This window comes from Carya illinoinensis, chromosome 11 (genome assembly GCF_018687715.1).
Source record: "Carya illinoinensis cultivar Pawnee chromosome 11, C.illinoinensisPawnee_v1, whole genome shotgun sequence".
NCBI lineage: Eukaryota > Viridiplantae > Streptophyta > Magnoliopsida > Fagales > Juglandaceae > Carya > Carya illinoinensis.
The window spans coordinates 4,480,752-4,506,040 of NC_056762.1; the positions used below are offsets into that span (position 1 = coordinate 4,480,752).

Genomic DNA, 25,289 nt, shown 5'->3' on the forward strand with positions numbered 1-25,289 from the left:
TAAGGCATTTATGCAATGGAGGGGGAGGCTTTATGGAGATAGGTGATAGATACAAATTATTGCAGTTTGAGGGGTGGTTGGTATTTGATCAAGGTAATGTGGCCTTTTGGTGTAGGTTTGTGGAAACATGTCAAAAGGGGGGAGATTATTCGCCAAAATTTATTAGATTTCTAATGAGTGATGGTTGTAAGGTTGGTTTTTGGCATGCAGTGTGGTGTGGGTTCAACCTTTCAAATTTCAGGGTAAGACAAGGTGGTGTGAGTGGTTTATATTGAATCCCATCCAGGAGACACAAGTTTGAAGTGAGGTCATATTATAAGGATTTGACATTACCTGCAGGTTCTCCGTTTTGTTGGGAGAACATTTGGAGAGTGAAGGTCCTTTGAGGTTGGGCTTTTGTTGTTTTTTTTTTGTTTGTGTGGACAACCACATTGGGGAAGATTTGGATGTTGGACAACCTAAGGAAGTGGAACATTACTGTGATGAATTGGTGTAACTCTGGGGAGGACAGCAGAGGCATGATAATGTTTTGGTAGTGTGGAGGTTGGCTCCTTGATGCTTAATGTGGTGTATTCTGAGAGAGTGAAATGCATGGACCTTTAAAGATAAGCAAGCTTTCATTGTAGAGCTGACAGAGATCTTCCCCGTCTTCGTTTATACATGGATGGCAACTCATGATACTTTTCTTTCTTCTAGCTTTTCAGATTGTTCAAATTGCCCTTTTTCTTTTTCTTCTGGGGTTTTTTTGAATGCTTCCTATCTATTTTAAGAGAGTACATTTCTTATAAATAATTAGAATGATGAAGATAATGATGATATTCTTCATCAATTCTTCTGGTTTGATGCATAGCTGACTGGGACCAAGACACCCTTCTATAATTTAGGTTAGATGAATGAAAGTCGAGTTTGTAAATTTTTATCTGTTCATGACAAATTGACTTTATATGTTGGTTTTTAGTATTTATATACAGTCAGAACATGAGTTTCTTCTCACAGTCTTGCACTCTTTCGTTTTTGTTTCTTGGTGATGGCATCAAAAGTTGCTGTCTCAAATCATTACCTTTGAGCACAAGGGGAACTGGAGCAAGGCTCTTGAATATTATGACTTGCAAGTACGATCAGATGCCTCAGTGAAAATGGATGGTGGTGCCAGATATTTGTCACCGAAACAGATTCAACCAGCAGATCATCTCTCAGGGTTCAGATTGGAAGACGAGATGACAAATAGAAACCCTTACAAAGGGTTGATTAGATCTTTGCAGCAAGTTGGGTGTATGCATGTGCTGGATCTGTATTGCCAAGGCTTGACTTCTCGGAATGGTCAGTTTCAGCATGATCAGGAATTCACTGAACTGCAGGTTTGCCTTTTTTTATTAATTTTTCAGTCTTGTTAAGCAGGGGGTAATAAAAATTTTGTATTTCTGGTTGTAGCAAGTTACTGGGTTAGTTTGATGCTGACTTTTTCATTTCCTCACATTTGTTTCTGAGTTGTTCGCAGTATGAGGCTGCTTGGCGTGCAGGAAACTGGGATTTCTCCTTAGTTTATGGTGGAACTAATTCTCCATCTTCAAGTCAGCAAATCAAAAGTGACCATTTCAATGAAAACTTGCACAGGTAATTGGATTTGTTCTTGTTCTTTATGGTTGTCTGGTGTAAACATTTCAAGAGTAAATGTGTTGACTACAAACAGATACCTGATGTCCCTATATCCTTGTGGTTAGTGGAGAAACCAATTTTTTCTTTTAATATATTTCAAATGTTGACAATTGAATTGAACAATGCTGCAACAAGGCATACTGTGTACTACATCGTTTTTAGATTTTAAGCATAACATAAAAATATTAAGTCATGCTGAGATCACATGTGGTCAGCGTCCTTAGATATGGGACGCCATATAGATGCATGCATATGCTGATAGTTATTCAATGCATGTAACGAGTTAGCAAGAAGGCAGCATATTTCCAGAAAATTGCAGCTTATGCTATCTTTTTGTTTGTACTTTTGGCAAATTAGTTGCTTGAGGGCATTGCAGGAGGGAGATTTTGATGAATTCCATACAAAACTGAAAGATGCAAAGCAGGTAATGTTTATCAGCTTTTGAGTTCATAAACTGGCTGCTGGACTTCATCTAAAATACTTGTGCTTCATTTACTTTAGGAGCTTGTGCTGTCTGTTTCCCGTGCGAGTGAAGAGAGCACCGAATATATCTACTCAACAATAATCAAGCTCCAGGTATTACAATGCTTTAACATCTAGGCCAATGGCCAAGTATTGTTTTAATTATGAAGCAAACATTTTTTTTTTTTATCGGTAGTTGATTTTAGTCCAAAGCATTTCTGGTTTTTTACAACATTGCTATCCTTCTCTTGGGATAATTGGAATTGATTTTAGTCAACGTTAGTAGTTGAACTTCTAGGAAACCTGTAAAGATGCATTGAAAGACTTTTAAAATATTGATTTTACAATTACAAAACTCTGTCTGGCATGTGCTGGAATGGTCCAATTGAATATATATAACTCGTTTGGAAAGCCTAGCATTCATGTGTGAAATTCAAATGCCTAAATCACTTAGATAGGTGTTTGATTCTTAATCGTGTTCCCTTGTATACTTTCTGTGTACTTGGGCTATATTTGTTCTTGGTAATAAAATCTCTTATTAATTATCAAAAAAAAAAAATCTTAATCTTGTTAGCCACTCATGATGAGCAGAATCTTTTTTCCCTTTTATATGGTGCCTGTTTGAATTTTCTTACCTGTCAATGTCCCCCTGTGCAGATTTTTTATCATCTTGGCATAGCTTGGGATTTACGTTGGACAACATCTCCATATGAGAGAATAAAATACTACCCAGAGAAGAAGAAAGTATTTTCTGAACCTATAATTCCAACCTCAGAGCGGGTATTTTCTTATTAATCTCACTTTTATAGATCATAATAATCAAACATATTCATTTCTTTGGATTCTATAGAACACTTGAATCTTTTTATTTGTTTGTAGATATATTTCATTTGGCAATTCCATTTTATAGATCTCTTATTTCTTACCATAAAATGCACTGAATATAATTGTTTTTTCAACTCCACTTATATCTGATATTAATTTTTTTGCAATATACTTTCTCAGTCCATTCTTGGTGAGTGGTAAAATGTCAGTTGGGTCTGTTTCCTTATGAACAAGATTTAGCCTTGTCTGTTCACATAATGCCAACGAGAGGGGCACTCCTAGGTCTGTATGAAAAATTTTTGTCACCATATTCCGTGAAGAACTGTCATCTTTATTCCTTTTTAATCTGCTTGTCATGGAGAGAAGAACCTGTGATTATCAAGGCCTGTTGTGATAAAATCTTTACACATTTTCTGTACACACTCAAATTATTTGTATAAGAAAGATCAAGTGGGGAAAAATATATTCTGATCTTCTGATGGAAGTTTTTGAATGCTAACTAGTTGTCGTGGTTGAATAAGAATTGGGACTCCATTTTAGAAAGAACACAGCTACATATGAATCTGTTGGAACCATTTATAGCATTCAGGCGAGTCCTGCTTCAAATCTTAAGCTGTAAAGACTGTACGATGAAGCATCTTTTGCAGTCTGCGTCCACTCTTCGTAAGGTATCATCAGCATTTTAATATATGGAAACCATGAATTGATCCATTTTCTGATAGCTTGTATGTTTTATAGGGCTGTAGGTTTTCTCAGGCAGCTGCGGCTTTGCATGAGTTTAAGTTCCTCTGTGTTGAAACTGGAGAGCAATGCTCAACTTTGTATTGGATTGGAAGGGTAGACAACTTGTTAAACCTTTTCTTATTTGTGATACTTTGCAACTTTGTGTGAGTTGTATACTGTCAAGAGCTACTGTTAGTATTTGTTATTGACCGTGCATGATCATTGCTGGATAGTTGTTATTAAGCTTTGATCTAGACTTTCCAACACGTCTTTTATATTTCATTTTTATTTTGCCAATGTTTAATTAAAACATTAGTTTTGATGAAGTTCAAATCCAGTTGAGCAGCTTTTAGGTCAGTTTATTAGGGTTTTGGCAGGTGGAATTGTGTATCGAGGGTTTACTCCCCCAGGCGTGCGTTTGAAGAGCCTTACACGTATATGGTGGGTCCAGGTCTACAAGTGATGGCTAGTGTGTTCCCACTTCATCTTCTCAAGCAATGATTTATCTTGATCTTTTATATGAAGATGAATCATCTCTGGATCTCCAGATGTTGGAGACGTACTCATCATTAAGCCTTTTTTTGTGCTTCTATAACGATCCTCACTTGCCTAATGCTTCATCTTCCAATTTGTATACAATAGCTTGTATGTAGTGGTTGACATCTCCTGTATGCTTCTGACACAATTGAAAATCAATATCTTATCTTTCCTGCTGGTCATATTTTGTGGATTTTTTTAAAATGCCATTGCAACTATGAACATCATAATTTTCTCCCTTTAAACTCTTGCTAACCTTTGTGCAGCGAATCTTTTGACTGGTCCCTTTTTGCCTTAGTGGAAGCAAAGTGATTTACCTAAGAATTATCCTAAATTAGAATAGGAAGCTAAATAGCTCCTAAAATATTTTTTATAGAACCTCATTTATCAATTTAAATACATGGATTTCACACCTCAAATTGTGAGCATTTGTTTTGCTGTCTACTACTGAGACATTTATATAACGGCAGCTTGAAGAAGCGAAGCTTTTGCGTGCCCAAGGTCAGGATGAGATGGCTATCAGCCTTGCAAAATATATCATACAGAACTACAAGTCGGCTGAAGAGGCTGCAGATGTATATCGCTTGGTTGGAAAGTGGCTGGCAGAAACTCGATCTAGCAAGTTAGGAGTTTTGTTTTGGATACCATCTCTGTGTTTCTGAAACACTAATTAAATGGCTTTCTTGATTTTTCTAATACTGACTTTGGTGAAAATGCAGCTCAAGAACTATTTTGGAGAAGTATTTGAAACCTGCTGTGTCACTTGCTGAAGATCAGAAGACTACAAATAAAAAGTCCATGGAAAGACAAAGCCTAGCTCATTTTCACCTCGCACATTATGCAGGTGCTCTATTTCGGAGTTATGAGGAAAGGCTTAACTCTAATGAGTGGCAAGCAGCAATGCGTTTAAGAAAACACAAGGTACCAAACTGAGAGAGCAATCAGCCTTATATGCAGAAATTGAAGTCTGTTATCCTTTTTTTGTGTGCTCATGGCTTTTTTGATTATGCAGACAATAGAGTTGGAAGCACTTATTAGACGTTTAAACAGTTCATCAAGGGTAAATTCTAACTCCCAATAGATGTTTATTCCTGTGCAGTTGGTGCTATAGTGGTGTTTATTGCCTGTTAAGTTGCTTTATCTTCATAATGGATTTTCACATGCAATATTTTAGGGGGAGAAGATTGATTACTCATATAAAATACAAGATCTGCAAAAGCAACTTACAATGGACAAGGAAGAGGCTGAAAAAATGCAGGTATTAATTTTATTTCTTCATTCCCTGAAAGTATTGTACGAGAATGCATCTTTGTCACATATTTCCTGCACAGGCCTTTGGTGACCTGAAAAGTTGGAATTAGTGCATATGAATCTGCCAACTTGTTTCTGTATTACTACATGTATTTTTTTTTAAATCTGCAAATCATTCTTGAAAATTCATATTTATTTTTACAACATGTATACATTTTCACATTGACATGAGTGTAATAAGCCTATAATCTCTAGAGAAGCGCACCAAAGTAAGAAATCAGCTCCATGGCTGGAAAGTTGATGTTGTATGTTTACTAGAGACGAAATTGGAACTCATTTCCCTTAGCATCATACCGAGTTCCTGGAATTGCTGTCAAGTGGGCTGGTTGTATTTGCCTTCTAAAGGGGCTTCAGGAGGCATCTTGGTAATGTGGGATAAAAGGGTGGCGGAAAAGACGGATGAGTGTGGGGGAATCTACGGCGGCCATTTCTTTCAAGAATGTGGAAGATAGTTATCAATGGTCCTTTGCCGGGTGTCTATGGTCCTAATTCTAATATTGCGAGAAGAGGCTTGTGGGATGATTTGGCTGGTCTTTGTAGCTTATGGAGCTTTCCTTGGTGTATTGGGGTGATTGTAATGTCACCTGCTTCCCAAGTGAGCGATAGGAGGTCCTAGCTCTAGTTCAGCAATGGTGGATTTTTCTGAATTTATTTATGATCTTCTGGACATTCCTCTAGTTAGTGGCACTTTCATGTGGTTTAGTAATAGAGAGAGCATCCAGCTTGGTCAAGACTTGATAGATTCCTCATTTCCTCAGATTGGGAAGCATATTTTCTATATCTAATCTAGAAATGACTTCCAAGGTTGTACTTGGATCACATCCCATTCTCATTGATTGTGGAGGCATCTAGGGAGGTAAAAGATATTTTAAGTTTGAGAACATGTGGCTGAAATCAGAAGGCTTCATTGAGAGAGTTAGACAATGGTGGTCAACCTATCTCATAAAAGGCAATCTAGAAATGACTTCCAAGGTTGTACTCGGATCACATCCCATTCTCAGAGGCATCCAAGGAGGTAAAATATATTTTAAGTTTGACAACATGTGGCTGAAATCAGAAGGCTTCATTGAGAGAGTTAGACAATGGTGGTCAACCCATCTCATACAAGGCAATCCTAGTTACGTGCTGGCTTGTAAGCTGAAAGCTTGGACCTAAAGAAGTGGAATGAGCAGATTTTTGGGAATGTGGAACACTGAAAAAAATCCATCTTTGACAAATTATAGGGTTTGGAGGATGTGGAGGAGGAGAGGGGTCTTTCAGAAGAAGAAAAGGGTCACAAAAAGCTTGTGACCTCAGATATTGAAAGGATCGCTTTAATGGAGGAGATTTCGTAGAGACAAAAATTGAGGGCTTTATGGTTAAAAGAAGGGGACAAATGCACCAAGTTCACATGTAAGGCACAATGTATTTGAGTCATTGTTAGTAGATTGGAGGATTACATCGAATCTGTTTGAGATAACGGATCACATCACCAACTTCTGCGCACAACTTCTTTTGGAACAATTTTCTTGGAGACTGAGTCTGGATGGCCTTGTTTTTTAATCAAGAAGCAAGTTGGCTAGAGAGGCCATTCGAGGAGGTGAAGATTTGCAAGCTTGTGAAGTATGGCAGGCAATAAAGCTCTAGATTTAGATGGGTTCACTATGGCTTTCTTTTAAACATGCTAGGAAGTAGTTTAAGATGACATCATGAGTTTCATGAAAGAGGTAATTTGAAAAAGGCCTTAATGCTATACTTCCGTTGCTCTCATTCCAATGAAGTCGGGGGTGGTGAAAATTAAGGATTTTCATCCTATCAGCTTGGTGAGCGAAATGCACAAAATCCTTATGAAGGTATTGTTGGCTAATAGATTGAGTGTGGTATTGGATAAGATTATTTCCAAGCCCCAAAATGCCTTCGTACAAGGTTGACAAATTCTTGACTCGATTTTCATTGCCAATGAATGTTTAGATAGTTGAATCAAGTCGGGTGAACCAAAGTTACTATGCAAACTCGACAAGGAGAAGGCATATGATCGAGTTAACTGGAACTTTTTTGTTGCACATGCTTGAAAGGTGTGGCCTTGGAGCGAGATGGTGCTTTTGGATTAAATTTTGTATATCCATCTTATGTTTCTTCATGTTACTGAATAGTACTCCAACGGGCTTCTTCGGAAGAGGGCTTTTGAGGCAATGTGATCCCTTATCTTCATTACTTTTTGTTTTCATAATGAAGGCTTTTAGTAAAATGATCACATGTCTCGTGGAAGGTGGATCTGCATCTGGATTTGTAGTAGGGGAAGAAAGAATCAGCACTCTTGAGATGACATCTCCTATTTGCGGATGATGCTCGTCTTTTGTGGTGCTAGCTATAATCACATTCAAGCTTTGCGGGCTCTCTTACTTTGCTTTGGAGTAGCATCAGGCTTGAAAGTGAATCTCACCAAGTCAAAATTAGTTCCAATTGGAAATGTTTAAAGTGTTTTGAGCTTGGCCAGTATATAGGGGCGCAAAGTCTCCACCTTGCCAATGAAACATCTCGGTCTTTCCTTGAGTGCTTCCTCTAAGTCAAAGTCTATTTGGGATGGGGTGTTAGAAAAATGGAGCATAAACTAGCTATTTGGAAGAGGATATATTTGTCCAAAGGTGGTAGAGTTATGCTGATAAAAGGTACTCTATCCAACCTGCCCGCTTATTTTTTATCATTATTTCCACTACCATGCAAGGTGGCTCACAAGTTAGAGAAATTGCAACGGGACTTCCTATTTTTTTTTTTTTTTGTGGGGGGGGGGGGGGGTGGGGGGAATGGATGAAGAATTCTGGTGAAGTGGGCTACAGTTTGTACTCCAATACACGAAGGCGAGTTGGGTATTCAGAACTTTTTGGTTTTCAATAAGGCCTTATTGGGTAAGTGGTTGTGGAGATACCAAGAAGAGGGGAGCTTTGTGGAGGTCTATCATAGACCTAAAATATGGTGGATTGTGGGGAGGATGGTGCTCGAATGAGGTGAGTGGATTACATTGGGCCGAGCTTTGGAAATACATAAGAAGAGGCTGGACAAACTTCCATCGATGCACACACTTTGCTGTTGGGGATGGTTCCATAATTAAATTCTGGAATGATTTATGGTGTGGAGATCGAATCCTAAAGGAAGCTTACCCGTCAATATGCAGCATTGCATGAAGACAGGAGGCTTTAGTAGCAGAGCTCATGGATCTATCTAGTGGCTCTCTTAAATGGAATATCATTTTCCTTAGAGCTGCCCAAGACTGGGAAATTGACACATTTACAGATTTTTTCAATCTTGTGTATGATTGTAGAGTGAATGGAGGAACTGATTAGATTTTGGGGTCACTGTCCAAGAAGGGAAGATTTAGTGTACAGTCATATTATAATTGCCTTATGACGCCCTTCTACAAGTCCATTCCCATGGAAGAACATATGGAAGACTAAGGCCTGGTTTGGATATTAAGATACTCTCATCTCATTTGATCCTATCTTATCTCAAACCATCTCATTTCAATATCCAAACACCATAAACATAAACATTTTTCAATTTCAAGTTTTCAACCTTTTCATCTACTCATTACCTAATCATTACAACTTTCTCAAACTTCCATACAAAAAACAATTCATCTTTTTAATATTAAAAAAAATAAAAAAAATTATATTATAACAATATTTTAACTTTATAATATTTTTATTCAACTTTCTATTTCTCCTTTTCCAAAACCCCATAAAAATCTTAAGTCAAACAATTTCACTACAATTCACAGATAATCTCATCCTCATCTCACTATCCAAACCAGGCCGGCCCCCTTAAAAGCTTCTTTTTTTGTGTGGACAGCTTCATTAGGAAAGATTCTCACCTTAGATAATCTAAGGAGACACCGAATCATAGTATTGGATTGGTGTTATATGTGTAAGAAAAGTGGGGAGTCTGAGGATCATCTGTTATTGCATTGTGATGTGCCATGAGCTTGTGGAATGATATCTTTGCTAGAGTGGGGCTCAATTGGGTGATGCCACGAAGGGTCGTTGATTTTCTGGCCAGTTGGCAAGGCATTTGAGGTATCTCTCAAATGGCATTTATGTGGAAGATGATTCCAATTTGTTTATGGTAGTGCATATGGATGGAGTGGAATGGTTGGAGTTTTGAGGATCGTGAATAGACAATGGATGAGATTACAACATTTTTCTTAATACTTCATTCCACTGGTTGATTGTAATAGACTTTAATGGCATGAACGTACATGATTTCCTTGTATCTTTAGACACTCATGCATAGGTGTTGCTCTGTATATGTCCCATGTACTTGGCTATGCCTATTTTAATAAAATAATTATTTATTGATAAAAAAAAATATAACCCCACTTGTTTTGTTGGTTCCCGTTAACCTTACAGGATGATAGAGACAATTTTCTCAGCCTGTCATTGGAGGGATATAAGCGTTGCTTGGTTATAGGGGACAAATATGATGTGAGAGTGGTATGGACCTATTTATGCAGGTCTTCTATTTAAATTAAATTGAAATATGTTCTGCACTATATCGGTGGGGAATTGGTTGAGGTTAAAAAGCTTGGTAGTCTGATACATGACAATATTATAACACTAGATCTCATTTACTTCATTTTTTCTTGATTACCTATCAAAAAAAAAAAAAAAATACTTTACATTCAAATTGAATTGAACCTATTTAGAATGCTAGTGAGAATTTTTTCCCTATTTAATTAATTTAATGGGTATATTTTCTTTCAAGTGAATTTAACTTCCTTTGAGGACCTAACATATGTGATTTCAGGTATTTCGACTAGTTTCCTTGTGGTTTAGTCTTTCTTCTAGACAGAACGTTGTAAATAGCATGCTTAGCACAATTGATGAGGTACACTGTAAAGGCAGCTTTAATTATAAAGGTTTTTTGTTCTTCAGATAATTTATCTTCTGGGTTGTTTGATGCATTATTTAAATATATTTGTAGGTTCAATCTTACAAATTTATACCTCTAGTGTATCAAATTGCATCAAGAATGGGTAGCTCAAAGGACCATTCAGGGCCTTGTAATTTTCAGGTTTGACACTGAGGTGATGTTTTTATTTCTATTTTTGAAATTGGGGTTCATTATTTACCATGGATTGTTGGGCTATGCAGTTTGCTTTGGTTTCTCTGGTGAAGAAAATGGCAATTGACCATCCATACCATGCAATCTTTCAGGTATACAAGTTCTACTTCTTTTACTGCTCTGAAGCATACGGCATGGGATACAGTTTTCTTTCCAGTGTTATTTGTCTTTTGATTAACTTCTGTGTGGCAACTGATAGGTTAAATGAGTAACCAGAACCTTCATCTCACGGATCATATTTTATCATATGCAACCATGCATGTTTGACTGAATGTATTGCAAATGTGGCCTTTTCCACCCTATTTTTCCTTTTAGTTGTTTTACTATCATTTTGTGTTGACACTAGCTTCTAGCTCTTGCCAATGGTGACCGAATCAAGGACAAACAGCGTAGCCGGAACTCATTTGTTGTTGATTTGGATAAAAAAAATGCAGCAGAGAAACTATTACAAGAGTTATCAGCATATCATGGAACTATTATACGACAAGTAATTTCCATCATTTTGACTTCTATAAATGCATCTCGAAAAGGTTCCATTCTTATGTAAAGTCTCGTGTTAAATAATTGTGGTTTTTCTCTGTATGTATAGATGAAACAAATGGTGGAGATCTATATTAAACTTGCAGAACTAGAAACGAGGAGAGAGGTTAGTCAAGTCAATTCAATGTTCTTAATTTGTTTTCCAATTTTTCATTCTTAGTTATGGTCGTTAAAAACTCAATATTTGTGGTTCCTAGCATAAAAGCTGAATCTCTAATTTGTTGACACCTATCTAACTAGCTCATGTCAACAGGACACCAATAAAAGGATGACACTACCAAGAGAAATACGTAGTCTTCGACAGCTGGAACTTGTAAGTACATAGATGTCATCTGTATTTTGTGAATTTTGGGTTTTGTGTAGACATGATGATGGGTTATTAACATGACACCATATAAATGATAAGAGAGTGGAACTTGCAAGTACTTTGACGTCCTCTGTATTTGGGACTTTTAGGTTTCGCTTCTCTCTAACTGTGCTATGTTTACAATCTTAATATCTTCTTGTCTGATATCTATGCCTTTTTTTCTCATCAAGTAAACACGATACAAGGGCATAGAAGACATTATGCAAACCCTTAATCCATCTGCTGAATCCCTACCTTTTCAGTAATCTGTCCGCGCTCCCCCCCCCAAAAAAAAAAAAAAAAAGGTTCTTCCCACTTTTGAATCTTTCACTATTTGCAGGTGATTCATATTATATTACTTGAAATAGAAAATGTTAATATTAGGCGCCCTATGAAATTATGCTAAGATGCCCTAGTTTGTTAGTCAATTTTTGCATCTCTCTTGACTAATGTTTGATGACATAATATATGTCTAGATGCTACTCATATCGCTTACTTATTTGGCTTTTTGATGCAATGCTATGTTGTTGACATTGCCTTACTCTTTTTTTTCTTTATCTCGCCATTATGGTGCTAAAATTTTAGTGTTGTACATTTATGTTGACTTTTCAGGTACCTGTAGTGACGGCTACCTTTCCAGTTGACCGTAGCTGTCAGTACCACGAAGGCTCTTTTCCATACTTCAAAGGTTTAGCAGATTCTGTTATGTATGTATTGGACCATATAAGTCAATTTAATATCAGTTAACTATTGTTTTCTTTTTTCTTTTCTTACTACAATAATGGTACCTGTTGTGATGCTAATATCTAATTGATATCGGTGAGACATGCAGGGTAATGAATGGCATTAATGCTCCAAAAGTGGTTGAATGCCTGGGTTCTGATGGTCACAAATATCGACAGCTGGCAAAATCTGGAAATGATGATCTAAGACAAGATGCTGTATGAATCAAACTCTCTCTCTCTCTCTCTCTCTCTCTCTCTCTGTAGACACATACACGTGAATGTCTGCGTATATATTTGTGTGCATGTACTTACACGTGTATGTTCATGCGGACACATGTGTGCACATTCACACAGCACTGTCTTTTCTATCTTAGCATCTAACCATTAAGTTTTGAGAAAATATGCAAAAATTAAAAATCAGTGTGATCGGAATCTTATAGCGACCATGCTTGGCAGCATGTGGTTCCATATTTGCAGTTCCAAGAGTGTGTTTATAGAATTATGGAGTGACCATCTACGTCCACTACTTATATTGGAACTGTAGACGGGATTTGATGAAATAGTACTCTGTTATATCATTCACAGTTTACACACAAGTGTATATATATACCCTAAATACAAGAGACCCATATACCCTTTTACAAACACATTATAGACAATATATTCTAACACTCCCCCTCAAGCTGGGGCATATACATCATATAAACCCAGCTTGGAACAAATAGGTTTTAATCGACTCCAACACAAGGATTTAGTAAACACATCTGCGAGTTGATCTACGGACTTCACAAAAGGTGTAGCAATGTCACCACTTAGTATCTTATCTCGAATGAAGTGACAATCAATCTCTATATATTTAGTCCTCTCATGAAACACAGGGTTAGAGGCAATATGCAGTGCAGCTTGATTATCACAAAATAACTGGAAAGGGATAGGAGCTGGAAACCCAATCTCTTGAAGAAAGTGTTGTAACCATGTCAGCTCACTAGTAATATGTGCCATTGCCCTGTATTCAGCTTCCGCACTAGAACAAGCTACTACTGTTTGTTTCTTACTCTTCCATGTGACCAAGTTACCTCCTACAAAGGTACAATATCTCGTAGTAGATCTTCTATCTGAAGGAGATCCTGCCCAATCAACATTTGAAAATGCTTCAACTCTAAGATGTCCATTTGGTCGATATAGTATTCCAAGGCCAGTTGCTCGCTTGAGATAACGAAGAATATGAGTTACAGCATCCCAATGTGAGATCCTAGGCGTTTGTAAAAATTGACTCAGTACACTCACTGCATAAGAGATGTCTGGTCTAATGATGGTAAGATAGTTCAATTTCCCAACAAGTCTTTGATACATACCTGGATCTCTAAACAACTCCCCTTCTTCTTTCAAGAATTTACGATTCAGATCCATAGGAGTGTCAATAGGTCGTGCACCCAACATGCCGGTTTCTTCTAAAAGATCAAGTACATATTTCCTCTGAGATAGGTTGATGCCCTCTTTAGATCTACTGACTTCAATTCCAAGGAAATATCTAAGCTTGCCCAAGTCTTTCGTCTGAAACTAATCATGTAAAAATTGCTTTAGTCTAATAATTCCAGCAGATTCACTCACAGTAATTACAATATCATCCACGTATACAACCAACAAAATGTGACCTGCATCACTATGCAAGTGAAATACCGAGTGATCTGTTTGGCATCTGTGAAGACCAAATGTCAATACAGCATCAGAAAACCTTCCAAACCATGCTCGAGGAGATTGTTTCAAACCGTATAATGCATTTTTCAACCTGCATACAGTACCTCGATACTCCCCCTGAGCAACAAACCTAGGTGGTTGCTCCATATAAACTTCCTCATGCAAGTCGCCATGGAGGAATGCATTTTTTACATCCAGCTGAAATAAGGGCCAGTATAAATTAGCAGCAAGAGAGATTAGCACTCGAACAGAAGAGATTTTGGCAACTGGAGAGAATGTCTCTTCGTAGTCAATGCCATAGGTTTGAGTGTAGTCCTTTGCAACCAAGCGGGCTTTCAGACGTTCTACAGAACCATTAGGATGAAATTTGATAGTGTATACCCATTTACAGCCAACAAGTTGTTTACTAGGTGGTAGTGGAACAAGATCCCATGTGCCATTATGATGAAGAGCATCCATTTCATTTTCCATAGCTGTCCTCCATCCCGGATCAGATAATGCATCCTGAAGTGTCTTAGGAATAGAGAGTTTTGAAACTTGAGATATAAAACATGAGAATGAAGGGGATAAGGCATGATATGAAACAAATTGACTAATAGGATGTTGAGTAACACAAGAACGATTACCTTTGCGAAGAGCAATAGGTAGAGAGTAGGGGTGTCAAATCGTGTTAACGGGTCGTGCCAAAACATGTATATTATACTATATAGGTAAACCCTAACCCGACCCGTTAAGCTTATAGTGTCAAAATCTCAAACCCTAACCCAACCCGTTAACATAACGTGTCGTGTCGTGTCAACCCGTTTTGACCCATTAGTGAATATTACTAAATAAGTTGACACGAAACAATATGACCCGTTTCAAACTGTTTATGTAAATGGGTTGAATATACCTAAAATAACCAGTTTGACTTGATTAAATTTAACATAATTTTCTATAAACGTTAAAATCATAATAACTATAAAAATTATAAAACTAATTACAAGTTTAAAATTACAATCTAAACAATAAAAATATCGAAATTAAAATTCTAACAATTTACTTTTGGGTAGAAGGGTATAATTGTAACTTTAACTTTCTTAACGTGTCATAACGGGTTGACCCGTTATCAACCCGTTAAGCAATCGTGTCTTAACGGGTCAACCCGTTTTGACCCGAACCCGTTAAGACTAAACCCTAACCCGCTATTATCGTGTCGTGTTCGTGTTGGGTTAACGAGTCGTGTAAAATATTACCGCCCCTAGTAGAGAGTCCGAAGTACTGGGCAACTCAGGATCTGAAGATGGAGGCACGACTGGTTGGGGCATGGGAGCCGGCGGCCGCAAGTGACGTGAGTAAACCTGTAAAGGAACTGGGGAAGGTTGGGTAAGGTTGGGTGATTGTGAGGGAGATAATGTAAGAGTAGGTAATGGCAGAGGATCACACTCTACACTCGAAGATGTATTTGAAAAATAGGGTATGGACTCAAAGAAGGTAACATCAGCACTCGTGAAATAGTGTCTAAGAGCAGGACTATAGCAGCGATATCCTTTCTGAGTCCAGGAATAACCAACAAAGAAACAATTGGTAGAACGGGGGTCAAGTTTATCAAAGTCTGGACCAAGGTTATGAACAAAGTAAACACATCCAAAGATTTTTGGCGGAAGAGAAAAAGGTGATGATGATGGAAACAAGACGGAGAAGGGAAATGAACCATTAAGAACTGATGAAGGCATACGATTAATAAGATGACAAGCAGTAAGAACACCATCACTCCAAAACCGTTTAGGAACATGCATATGTAGCAATAGTGCTCGGGTTACATCTAACAAATGCCGGTTTTTGCGTTCAGCCACCCCATTCTGTTGGGGTGTATATGAATATGATGTTTAACGAACAATTCCTTTGTCACTTAGGTAAGTAGCAAATGCACTAGATAGATATTCTCTAGCATGATCAGAACGCAAAATTTGAACCTTTTTGTTAAATTGAGTTTTAATTTGTTTCCAGAACACTTGAAATATGGAAAGAAGTTCAGATCTGGCCTTCATCAAAAACATCACACGAGAGTAGTCATCAACAAATGTAACAAAATATTGAAACTTGTTTGATTCAATGTTGATTGGTCCCCATATATCAGAGTGAACCAATTCAAAAGGACTCGATGCTCGATTATCAATACGAGGAATAAAAGACACACTATGGTGTTTACTAAGTTGACACGCTTCACAAGAAAAGGGAGACACTTCCCAAGTTCCTAATTTCACACTTCAAAAGAGAAAGTGAGGGATGACCCAGGCGACAGTGCCATTCAAAAGCAGCTGATGAGGGGGTTGTAAGGGCTCGAGTGGGTGACTGTTGAACATCAAGGTAATACAGACCACCAGCTTCATGCCCCGTACCAATCTTGTTCCCCGTCTTGAGATCCTGAAAAACACATGAAGAGGGATAAAAAGTCACTGAACATTGTAGATTTTGAGTAATCTTACTAATAGACAACAAACTAAAAGGAAAACTCGGAGCATGTAGAACAGAAGACAAGGATATGGAGTTAGTGAGTTTAGTGGATCCAATGTCTGTAACTTTAGCAAGAGAACCATTAGCAACAGTGACACTTTTTACAGATGGTACAGTATTTAACTTAGACAGGGCAGAAGATAAACCGGTCAAATGTTCATTAGCTCCTGAATCAATGATCCATGGACCTTGAGTGGATGAGACAAGACATGCGGATGCTATACCTGAGTGGGTAAGAGTGGCTGTGGAAGATGAAGCCCCTGTGTGACCCAAAAACCGCTCATACTCATCCTTTGATATACTAATCATATCTGAAGATCGGTTGGAACTCGTTGACTGTGGATCATCTTGGAAAGTGGCCTGATTAGCATACCCAAATGGTCTATTATGTAGATCCCAACAATAATCCACTGAGTGGTTAGTGCGACCACAATGGGTGCACTTACGAAATTCACGACCTCGAGTGCGATTATCTCTTCCCCCACGTGCACCTCTATCACTCAGACCTCCACGCCCAGCAGGAGCAACATAGGAAGCAGTTAAAGCAGATCTCTCATTACTCTGATCAGAAGACAATGTAGCTCGCTGAAGTCGGGAGAATACATTAGGAAATGAGGGAAGCTGTGGACTTGCCAAAATTTGAGAACGCACTGACTCATACTCCGGTTTTAAGCCAACAAGAAAGCGAACAATATTAAAATCTTCTCGTTGTTTTAGCATACTTGGAACATCAGAAGTGACGGGTTGATATATTTTGAGTTCTTCACATATGCCCATTACTTGAGAATAATATTCTTCTAGGCCCAAAGCAATCTGTTCCAACACGAAGAATTGTTTACACAACTCATAAATACAAGTTATGTTTCCAGCACCTGAATACATCTGTTTGAGATGCCCCCACACCTCTTGAGCAGTGTCAAAATGTATTAAACTTGAGCAAATACTAGGTTCAATACTAGTCAACATCAGAGATAATATTTGAGCATCTTCCTGCTCCCATTGAGCAAATGTAGAACTAGTCGAAGCAGGAATTGGATCAATCAGATGAGTACGACGAAGACCCTTGCCTTTCAAAAACATTTCAACGGATCTTGACCACAACATGTAATTCTTTCCATTTAACTTCACCGAAGTCGTAGGCATACTAATATTTGGTGCAAGTAACATTAACTCAAATTTAGTTGCCATGGAAAAGATACCAAGATATCACAACAATTCACTTAGAAACAAAGATTTCACACAAAAAACATGAAATATGGACGAAAAACTAGAAAATACAATCTGGAAAAGTAGAAATCCAGATTAAAAACCCAAATCTTGGGCCTGTATCGGGTGAAACAAGTCTGAACCGGTCAAAAAAGTGTTGTACCGGTTCGGAACTGGTATGTATTAGCTTGAAAGTGGCCGGAACCGGATTGTATCGGCCGAAATCGGCTCTGTATCGGCCGGTATCGGGTCTGTTTCGGCCGATATATGGCCGATATGGACCTGTCTCGGTCTCGGATCGGGTCCGGGTCTGGCTCGTTTGGATCTGTCTCGGATAAGTCTATCCTAACCCAGGATAGGTTTAAGTTATCCGTGTTACCAAACGGGTTTTATTCCAACCTAGAATAAAACCTTATACAGGTTTAGGGTTATGCCTACTCCAGAACTGGAATACGAGCTTACCTGCAACCAAACAGTACTGGATCGGCGATGGTGACCCCTTCCGGCGGCTGAAGACGACGGCAACCAGGCTCGGTACCCACAGAATTCACTGGCGAGTTCACCCTTGGTGTCCAGTCTCGAAGATGATACCGGAAAGCACTTCAAACCATCACAAGCCGCAGACGGAAACACCCAAACCACACGAAAACACACCGGGGAACACGGTGAGCTCACAAACTACACCCAAAAAATACTCTCAACCCATACAGAACTCAGATTCGTGAGAATCGTGCTCTGATACCATGTAGACGTGATTTGATGAAATAGTACTCTGTTATATCATTCACAGTTTACACACAAGTGTATATATATACCCTAAATACAAGAGACCCATATACCCTTATACAAACACATTATAGACAATATATTCTAACTGGAACCATGTAGATAAATCGGAATCATGGGGGGTTGCTCATTTGTGTCAAGCACTTACCATGTTCTTCTTCCTTGCTAATGTTTTGAATTTTGGGAACCAATTATTTATGATTATGCTTGTTTAGTCGGATGCCTGTTTTGGAAAGTTTGTTATGGTGGAAATAATTTTACTCATTGGGCTTGTTTCGACAGCTTCTACCTCACCTGTTTGCTGTTGTTCAACAAGTTCATGGATACTAAGTGTGGCTTGGCTAACTCGGCATCTTTGTTTCATGCCCACCACTGACTTCAGAGTGAAACTTAATTGGAAAAATTATGCATTATAAGCTTGATTTTAGGGAGATCTTTTTATAGGTAAATGCCTCATGCTGCTGGACCTCAGATAAATCCTCGCGTCACTAATCTACACGCTAACTTATGGAAATAACAATGCTTAAATCATATCCATCAAGATAATCAGTACTAGCGAGCCCAATATCCATTCTATGTTGCTTGTCTTAAGTTTGCTTGTGCCATATGGGATTGGCTTCAACGTAAATACTCTAGTTTGGGAAATATTAATCGGATATTTGAGGTGAAAATAGGATCATACTCTTGAGAAAATCAATCTTAAGACTCATTTGGACACTTTGTTTGGATACTTCGAATATCTGTAAATAGTAGTAAAATAGTTTGAGTTAAAATGTTTATTGGGTTTTGGGAAAGGAGAGATAAAAAGTTGAGAAAAAATATTATAAAGTTAAAAAAATGTTTGAATATTATTTTTTAATATTTTTTTTGAAATTTGAAAAAGTTGTAGTCTTTTGTATTTTGTTTGTGAGTTTGGAAAGTTGTAATGATTAAGTAATGATTAGATAAAAAATTTGAATGTTTGAAATTGAAAATGTTGTGTTGAGTATGTTTGGAAAGGAAATGTTTGAGAATACTTGTGTTCCCAAATGCATCCTTAGAATATCTCAAAATTCTGTGAATAGTAGTGAAATAATTTATGAATAGCAGTGAAAGGATTTAAGTTAAGATATTTTATTGGGTTTTGGGAAAGGAGAGAGAAAAAGTGAATGAAAATATTATAACGTTAAAAAATTGTTTAAAACTTTGAATATTATTTTTGTTTTGAAATTTAAAAAATTTATATTATTTTTTGTGTTTTGTTTGGAAGTTTAGGAAAGTTGTATTGGGTTTTGTGTTTGGATAATGATCAGGTAATAAATAAATGAAAAAGTTGAATATTTGAAATGAAAAGTGTTTTGTATTTGATTGATATTTGGGAAGAAAATTTTGAGAAGTTTTGAGAATACCTAATTACCCAAACGAGGCATTGGGGCCCGTTTGGATACTTGGAGTATCTAAGTATATATAGTAGTGAAATAGTTTGAGTTAAGATGTTTTATTGGGTTTTGGAAAAAAAGAGAAAAAATTGAATAAAAGTATTATAAAATTTTTGTTTGAATTTAATTTTTGAATATTATTTTTGTTTTTTTTTTTTATTATTATTTTATTTTTTTTTTATAGGAAAGAAACTTCATTAATATCATCAAAACATTACAAATGCTTTGCTTTATTTTAGTTCTGTTTTGCTTTAGCTTGTATTTAGGCGCATTCTCTTGTCTACTTTCTGTGTACTTGGACTATGCCTATCCTATAAAAAAAAAAAACATTACAAATACTTATTAGTCCAAATGACTTGTTGAATACAAGTAGGGACATAGTCCCACCAAACATTGATGTCATCCACATTCCATGCATATCTAATAAGTTTATGAGTAGCTTCATTGCAATTTTGGTTTGCATGTTGAATAGTGCGCCTTGGAAATCTCTGCATAAGCTGTTTAATGTCTTCAACAATATTTCCCATCAAATGATCTTGAACTATCAGAAACTTGGATTTCTTTGACCATTAAGAGGGAATCACTTTCAATGTGCAACTCCTGTAAACCAAGAGGAAGACTTGGTTGTAATCCTCTAAGGATAGCAAGGATCTCAATCTCAGAGGAATCTTGAACTGCAATTTCCTTTTAGCTGGCTGCCATAAGTACTTCTCCTTGGCTGTTTCGAAGGATCAGACCCACTCCTGCACATCCTTGATCATGGAACATAGCCCCATCCACATTAAGTTTGACAACATCCTGAGGTGGAGATTGCCAATGGGTGCTTTTCTTAATACAACCCTTAGGTAGTAGTTTTACTGTCTTGAAAGTCTTCTGCAATGAAAGGGCTTGGTTAATCACAGACTCAATAGACAAGTGGTTGCCTTCAAATATCCATTGATTCCTTCTGAACCAGCTGCCCCATGCAATCAGGAAAAATAACTCCAAATCTTCCTTCTTGTTGCTCTCCTGCACATGTCAAGCAATATCCACAAACTGTAAATTGGGAAAGGCATTGGTAAATCAGATGGTTATTTTTGTTTTGAAATTTGAAAAAGTAGTATTTTTTGTGTATTATTTGGGAGTGGGAGTTTAGGAAAGTTGTAATGATTTGGTAATGATTATATGAAAAATTTGAAGATTTTAAATTGAATGTGTTTTGTGTTTGAGTGATATTTGGGAAGGAAATATTTGAGAATACTTGAAAACAGTTATGTTGCTAAATGGACCCTTACTCTCAAGGAATATAATTCAAAAGTTTTGGGTGTGTAAAGTGGAATATCTATTTGCCACTCCTTAATGTTTCATCTACGCCAAATGACTAGATTTTGAAGTTGTTCATTTCTAGTTGGCTTGCTAGATGAAATATGAGCACATCTGTGCACAATTTCACAAACTTTCAGTGCTGTTTAATATTTTACCCGTCTTTGTATATAGTTCAAGATCTTAAAGCAATGAGGATGGTTTGTATGGGGTATGAAATCAGTGGTCTGTCCTATCTGTACATGGTAGCTCTTCCTTGAGCACTCAAGTCTTTGCTATCACCTTTCCAATGATATTGTCGTTTTTACAGCCTTCTCTTCCTGTATTGAACCTTAAGTTATGAGTCTTTGTCATGCATGTCATATTTAGATCGCGAGGTGTGCCAACTGAAAAGGCTTTGTCATGTGTCATTCGTACCTATTGTGTGTCTAGGCCTTTTGAGTTAGTCCATTACAATGTATGGTGTCAGTTCAAATAGATTCTTTTATTTTGTTACAGTTGTGGATTATCATTCTCAAATGATATGGTTATTTTTAACTTTTTTCATTCAGTATCTTTCAACTTTTTCGTAAAGAAATTAAAACCCACTTTTGGTGAGAAATTTGCTTGTGTCCTGACATTTCCAAAGACTGATTTTCTTCCATTTTCTACCAATTTGTCTGGCGATGTTCATTAGAAATCTTGTATTGACCCACTGCACAAAAATGGTGTCACAGAATGAAAGAATAGTCATTAGTTAGTATGAGTTCCAGCTCTTTTGTTTCTTGTGTGCTTGCAACTGCTTTAGGAGTGATGTGGTCCTGATTGCATGTCATTTGATCAACAGGGTGTCTTCCTTTCTCCTTGATGGCGTGTCACCTCATTCTATCATACTCTTAACTCTTCAGCCTTCTCCATCTTACCGAAGATATTTGGTTTTTGTTTTGTTTATAATCTTGGCCTTGAAAAGCTTGATCCTCACTGTGTTTCTTGGTTACTCAAAAGGGGTATAGTTGTTGCAGTCATGTTCTTTGACCATATTATACTGGTGTTGACACCACCCTCAACTCCTACTCCTACTCCAATTCCACGACTTTGTGATTATCAGGCTGTGGTGTGCATGAAATAACCAAGCACATTGAAAATGATGGTCATTTTAATTGAGACAAGATGCTTAGTGCAGATATTTCTACACCCTTCCTGAAGTCTGCAGATGAGTCCACAGATTTGTGTACAAAGCCCTTATGTCATAATTGGTTAGAATTTATCTGTTCCAAGCTGGCTTAATATGCTATATATGCTCATCTTGAGAGGATGTGCTCTGAGTAAATTTTTTTTGTTAGGGTATTAAAAAAATTAAGGGCATCCTTGGGTAATGAGATGAGATGGAGAAATTCTCAAAACTTCTCACAATTTCCTTACCAAACATCACTCAAATATAGAACATTTTTCAATTTCAAATCTTCAACCTTTTCATCTAATCATTACAACTTTTACAAACTTCAAAACAAAAATAATATTAACAAATTATATTCAAACAAGTTTTTAATTTTATAATATTTTTATTCGACTTTTTCTTTCTCATTTCCCAAAATCCAATAAAACATCTCAACTCAAACCATTTCACTACTACTCACAGAATTCTGAGATACTCCACGTGTCCAAACAAGCCCTAAGTGACGTTTGATCCCTATATGATAGAATGTTGATAGAAAAAGAATCATCATTTTCCTCTCCTTTCTTTGTTCTCCATTATTGTGCAAACTGTTTTCTTTACATTGGCAGATGTAAGAGACTCTTCAACAGTACTGTCTTAACCTTGGTTTTGCTGGGCATTTCCTCATGTTTTTGTTCTCAAATGCTGGAACTTGTATTTACTTGGATGAGAGTATTCTTATTTTATACCACATTTATACTGAAGGTGTATATCTTTTGATTCAATTGTAGGTTATGGAGCAATTTTTTGGTTTAGTTAACACCTTTTTGCAGAACCATCGCGATACCTGGAAAAGAAGATTAGGAGTACGCACATACAAGGTATTTTCTCCTTTCAAATATAATGAATAAGATAGTTAACACCTTTTTGCAGAACTATGGATGGATGTTTTGGTGAAGGACACGTTAGTTTCCTTAAAACTTTTGCATGAAATAAAACTGCTATGGATTTCCATTGAGAAAAAGTCGTGTTTTACCAGACTCCTAAATTAGTGAGGAACAACATATGGAATATTTAAATAGAATGGAGGGTGAAGTGTGAAGTCAAGGGTTTAACTTAGCACTATTATTATGATATCATGTCAGATCACAAATTATCTTTAAACTTTAAACTTATCTGAAATGGAATTCACTCTAGCAGTCCTCATCTGTGAACTAATTCTGGGCTATATGGAGTCTTGTGAAACAAAAGATTGCAATTATGTTTATTGGTTATCCAAAATGTTATATAGATATGTGCAGAAGCATTTTAACGTTAATTACAAACAATTGTGGTGTTCATTAAGTTTGGAAAATCTCATATTTTATGGAATAGGTTGTTCCTTTTACTCCAAGTGCTGGTGTTCTAGAATGGGTTGATGGCACCCTTCCTCTTGGGGAATATCTTACTGGGAGGTCAGTAAATTCCAACAGGTGCAAGCTTATATGGTATTATCATTAGCTCTTATTAATTAAAAAATGTTCTTTAACTTGTAAAGTTGTCTTCAAATTGCAGCACAAGAAATGGAGGTGCTCATGGTCGGTATGGAATAGGTGACTGGCGATTTCTCAAGTGCCGAGAGCACATGACAAATGTAAGTACCGGATGCTTCTATGCTTTTCGCGTGATAAATGCAGTTTATTTAAACCCCGAGGGGTAGCTCAATTGGTCAGACCCTGGGTTTGCTCCCTAATGGTCACTAGTTCGAGTCCCCTCAGGGCCACTGGAGGTTAAGCTGGCTATTAACTTCAGGGCTCCATGGGATTAGTTGAGGTGCAAGCAAGCTGGCCCGGACACCCAAGGATATAAAAAAAAAAAAAAAATGTAGTTTATTTACATTATGTTGCTGATCATAAATGTCTACTAGATCATTTTAAATGTTTTAGCTATTCTAGGTATGTGCTGTAAAACAATAGATCCTAAAAGCCTAGGGAAACAACGGTGGTCATCCAGAGGTACCCTAAGTTTTATATTGGCAGGAAAACTAAAGGCTTTGGATGAGGACTTGAAGAACTGGAATGAGAAAGTCTTTGATAATGTGGATAGATGTAAGGAGTCTCTTCTTGAGGAGTTGTAGGGTTTGGAGAGTAGGGCGGAGGGTAGAACTCTTTCGGATGTGGAGATCTCAAGGAAAAGTATTATTCGATCAGAACTTGAGAGAGTGATCTTGATGGAAGAGATTTCGTGGGGGCAAAAATCAAGGGCTCTTTGGTTAAAGGAAGGGTAATTGTACAAAGTTTTCTCACAGGGTGGCCAATTCCCATCGAAAGAACGATGCTATTGAGTTGATTGAGGTAGATGGTGTTGGTTTTTTTATCAATCTAAGATCAAGGAGCACATTTGTCTCTTTTATAAGATCCTCACAGTGCAGATTGTTTGGAGGCCAAATCTTGATGGTTTAGCATTTGACAAGATTGACCCCTTTAGTGCTCAATGGCTTGATTGAACTTTTGAGGAGAATGAAGTTTTACAGGTTGTAAGAGGGATGGCTAAGTATAAAGCGCCTGGTCCGAATGGTTTTACCCTGGCCTTCTTTCGGGCTAGTTGGGACATTGTTCGGGAGGATTTCATGAAGGTCTTTTCAAACTTCCCAAAAGAATGCAATTCATGAAGGTGTTTCATGAATTACATTCTTTTGGGAAGTTTGAAAAGAGTCTAAATGCAACTTTCATCGCACTTATTCCTAAGAGGCAGGGGCTTTTGATGTGAAGGGTTTTTGTCCCATTAGTCTTGTCAATGTTGTTTATAAAATCATTTTCAAAGTTCTTGTCAATTGCCTAAGTACAGTTATGTAGAAGATTGTATCGAAATCTCTAAGGGCGTATGTTAAAGGCAGACAAATTCTAGATTCTGTTTTAGGCCTGGTTTGGATACAAGAAGTGTCCCATCTCATCTCATCTCATCTCATCATTACATTACAACTTTGCCAAATTCCCTCACAAAATATAATAAACAATTCAACTTCAAATCTCAAAATAATAATAATA

At 37.2% G+C, this 25,289-nt stretch overlaps 1 protein-coding gene across 7 annotated transcripts in view; it reads left to right on the plus strand.

Annotated features, from left to right (window-relative positions):
* Window positions 1–25,289, plus strand: part of LOC122281558 (serine/threonine-protein kinase ATM) — a 95,425-nt gene that overhangs the window by 54,077 nt on the left and 16,059 nt on the right. For all 7 annotated transcript variants that reach the window (XM_043093150.1, XM_043093146.1, XM_043093147.1 and 4 more), the window contains 23 exons: window positions 1,041–1,358; window positions 1,499–1,614; window positions 2,014–2,080; window positions 2,158–2,232; window positions 2,776–2,898; window positions 3,447–3,611; window positions 3,682–3,780; window positions 4,674–4,825; window positions 4,923–5,124; window positions 5,216–5,263; window positions 5,378–5,461; window positions 9,897–9,980; window positions 10,294–10,374; window positions 10,471–10,560; window positions 10,641–10,703; window positions 10,958–11,098; window positions 11,201–11,257; window positions 11,405–11,464; window positions 12,110–12,204; window positions 12,330–12,438; window positions 23,055–23,144; window positions 23,638–23,717; window positions 23,818–23,896. In XM_043093150.1, the coding sequence (XP_042949084.1) occupies window positions 1,041–1,358; window positions 1,499–1,614; window positions 2,014–2,080; window positions 2,158–2,232; window positions 2,776–2,898; window positions 3,447–3,611; window positions 3,682–3,780; window positions 4,674–4,825; window positions 4,923–5,124; window positions 5,216–5,263; window positions 5,378–5,461; window positions 9,897–9,980; window positions 10,294–10,374; window positions 10,471–10,560; window positions 10,641–10,703; window positions 10,958–11,098; window positions 11,201–11,257; window positions 11,405–11,464; window positions 12,110–12,204; window positions 12,330–12,438; window positions 23,055–23,144; window positions 23,638–23,717; window positions 23,818–23,896 (2,478 nt within the window). The remainder of the gene's footprint in view (window positions 1–1,040; window positions 1,359–1,498; window positions 1,615–2,013; window positions 2,081–2,157; window positions 2,233–2,775; window positions 2,899–3,446; window positions 3,612–3,681; window positions 3,781–4,673; window positions 4,826–4,922; window positions 5,125–5,215; window positions 5,264–5,377; window positions 5,462–9,896; window positions 9,981–10,293; window positions 10,375–10,470; window positions 10,561–10,640; window positions 10,704–10,957; window positions 11,099–11,200; window positions 11,258–11,404; window positions 11,465–12,109; window positions 12,205–12,329; window positions 12,439–23,054; window positions 23,145–23,637; window positions 23,718–23,817; window positions 23,897–25,289) is intronic.